Source organism: Anopheles darlingi, chromosome 2 (assembly GCF_943734745.1).
Source record: "Anopheles darlingi chromosome 2, idAnoDarlMG_H_01, whole genome shotgun sequence".
Classification (NCBI taxonomy): domain Eukaryota; kingdom Metazoa; phylum Arthropoda; class Insecta; order Diptera; family Culicidae; genus Anopheles; species Anopheles darlingi.
Genome location: NC_064874.1, coordinates 4,297,501 through 4,300,000, shown reverse-complemented (window position 1 = coordinate 4,300,000; position 2,500 = coordinate 4,297,501). Strand labels below are relative to the sequence as shown.

General features: G+C 54.2%; 1 protein-coding gene across 7 annotated transcripts in view; it reads left to right on the top strand.

The window, feature by feature from the left end:
* The window catches only part of LOC125959937 (FERM, ARHGEF and pleckstrin domain-containing protein 2), a 28,383-nt gene that overhangs the window by 13,841 nt on the left and 12,042 nt on the right, over positions 1–2,500 (top strand). For 6 of the 7 annotated variants that reach the window (XM_049692972.1, XM_049692975.1, XM_049692971.1 and 3 more), the window contains exon 10: positions 1–2,500. This exon is cut by the window's left edge and continues 3,704 nt beyond it; it is cut by the window's right edge and continues 8,999 nt beyond it. The exons of the other annotated variant lie outside the window; for it this stretch is intronic. In XM_049692972.1, coding sequence (XP_049548929.1) covers positions 1–2,500 — 2,500 coding nt within the window. 7 annotated transcript variants of the gene reach the window in all.

The window sequence follows — 2,500 nt, the reverse complement described above, 5'->3', positions numbered from 1 at the left end:
AAGCAGATCCCGAGTGCACCACCTCTGTGTAAATCGCACGGAAGTCACTTCGAGCTACCGCAATCGTACGATATGAACGTGATACCGGATGTGGTCGAGCTGCCACGGAATGGGTTTGAGATGCCGAAGAGTTTCTTTAAAGATTTCCAAGATCGACGATCGCACAAAAACTCGGCCGTGCTGAAGGACGATATACCGTATGTGCTGCACAAGAGACACGTTATGAACGGGACCGCACCATCGCCACTGATCGATCTTGGTAAGGTTGGTTTAGCCGGACATCGTAGCAACTTTGGTCCGAAACCAAAGTCTCCGAAATCACCGAAATCCCCGAAATCGCCAAAATCACCCAAGGCCCATGCTGCTGCGGTGATCATCGGTGGTGATGATGGCGCTGGTAGTAAGGAAAATCTGTTGCGCGTAAAGGACGACTCGGAACGGCACGAGCAATCGCGGCTACCCGATGCACAGACAACAGGAGAGCTGGATGGACCGGGCTTCTTGTTTACTCAGAACATTGATCTATCAAAATTGGATCCCGTTACGCTCGAGCTGGACAAGACGGTACAAACGGTACAGCTGGTCAGCAGTCCAAAGCGGGACATCACAAAACGGATGGATCCTTTAATGTTGGAGCAGCTTAACAGTAAGCTTAGCCAGATTGAGAGCGACTCTGCGACGAGCTCGAAGACGGACAGTAATGCCATCCAGCGAAAGCTCGAACCGAAGCAAGTCGATCTACCGTATCTGATCGAGAAGAAAAACGTGGAACTGGCGGTTCCGAAGCGTGTCGTTAAGACACGGGTAGCACCGATCAAGACCAAGTGTGGCAAGAAGCGTAACGCTAAGACGCGCATTACCTCCTTCTCGTCGGATGACGAGAGTATTGATTCGGACGATGTGTTCGGTTCCGCGGAAGCGATGCCAACGAAGCTCGAGTTTTCACCACCGCAATCGCGGAAGGAGATCGAACCAATCTTGAAGCACGAGTCGAGCAAAATGGCCTCTGCAAATGCTTGGGCCCGTGGGCAGACGATGAGCTCGACCGAGATCGAAGGTTCACCGCCACAGTGCCGTCGATTGGCCGAACTCGAGAGCCGGTACCATACGGTAAAGTTAGAGACGACTCAGCTGACATCGAGCGAGCTGCGTCGCATCTCGGAACGTTCCTTCTCCATTCCGAGCTCCGAAGATGAAGGCAAGAAGCAAGATCGAGCGGAAGAATCAACGAAAGCGTACCATCTGACGGAGAAGATACCTTCACCGATCATTGAATCGATGGAGGGAACGTCCCCCTCTTCGGTCAAACCAGTGACCCCGGACGAACAGGCAGCTAGTGCGAATCGAAAGGAAGGCCTTTCGTTGGGGTTTCCAAAGGCAACCTCGAAGGCGAAAGAGGAACCGTCGACGGGTACGAGCAAGATGTCACCGTCACGTACGAAGCTGATTGAGGAGCTGATCGATTCGTCGATTGTGATGCGCTCGAAAGGACACGCTCCGATTCTGTTTGCTCATGCACGGCTCAATCTAAGCGAAGGATCAGCCTTTGCTGCGCTGCAGCGACAGCGGGCGACCCAGGAATCACCGACGGGCGGTCGGCGAGCGAAGAGTCTCGATACGCCGGTCATTTCCCTGCACAAGCTGCCACCGATGAATGCGTTCTCCTCGAAGGACGATACGGTTGGTTACGATGAGGAGGAGGCCGAAGTGCTAGAGGTGAAGTCACTGCAACAGCAGCAGCAGCAACAGCACGGTCAGAAGCCACCGGACGCGTTGATCGAGGAGGAAGAGCAAGACGATTCGGTGCACTCGTGCGGAGAAGCGATCGTCGTACGGGATCCAACGATCTCGCGCCAAACGTCCACCACCGAGGAGGAGCGCAAGTGTGTTCGCATTGAGGCGGATGAGCTGGAACTGCTTGACCGGTTGAAGTACATCGAGAAGATTGAGCTGCAGGGTGTAAAGATCAAGGAGAAGCGGCGCACGAAAACCAAACTCAAGAGTGGCCACCAGCTGATACTCGAGATACCGAAGTACAAATTTGAACCGTTCAGTTCGGGCAATAGCTCGATTAAAACGTCGCCCGCCATAAGCCGAGCTAGCAGCGTCGAGAGTACGGGTAAGGCACGTCAAAAGACGGACAGCGGAACACAAACACCGACCGGTGCTGCTGGTGGTGGTGTTGCAAGTGTGAAGCCTCAACGGAAGTCGACCAGTCCCAAGGGCTCGGAGAAACTCGTTCAACCGAAGCGACGCTCCTCGGATGATGCGAAAAAGTCATCCTCTCCGAACGATATGCTGCGTACTAAGAGCCAGGAGGCACTGGGCAGAGGTAGAGGAGGAGGATCGAAGGAGAAATCGAAATCCTTGGAGCGGATGGAGCTGAAGCGTCTCAGCAGCCGTGATCGGAAATCGAACGAAGAAAGCGAGTTGGAGCGTGCCCGACGCAAAGAACGCCAGCAGAAGCTGTACGAGTCGGCGATGAAGCAGACGATCAACA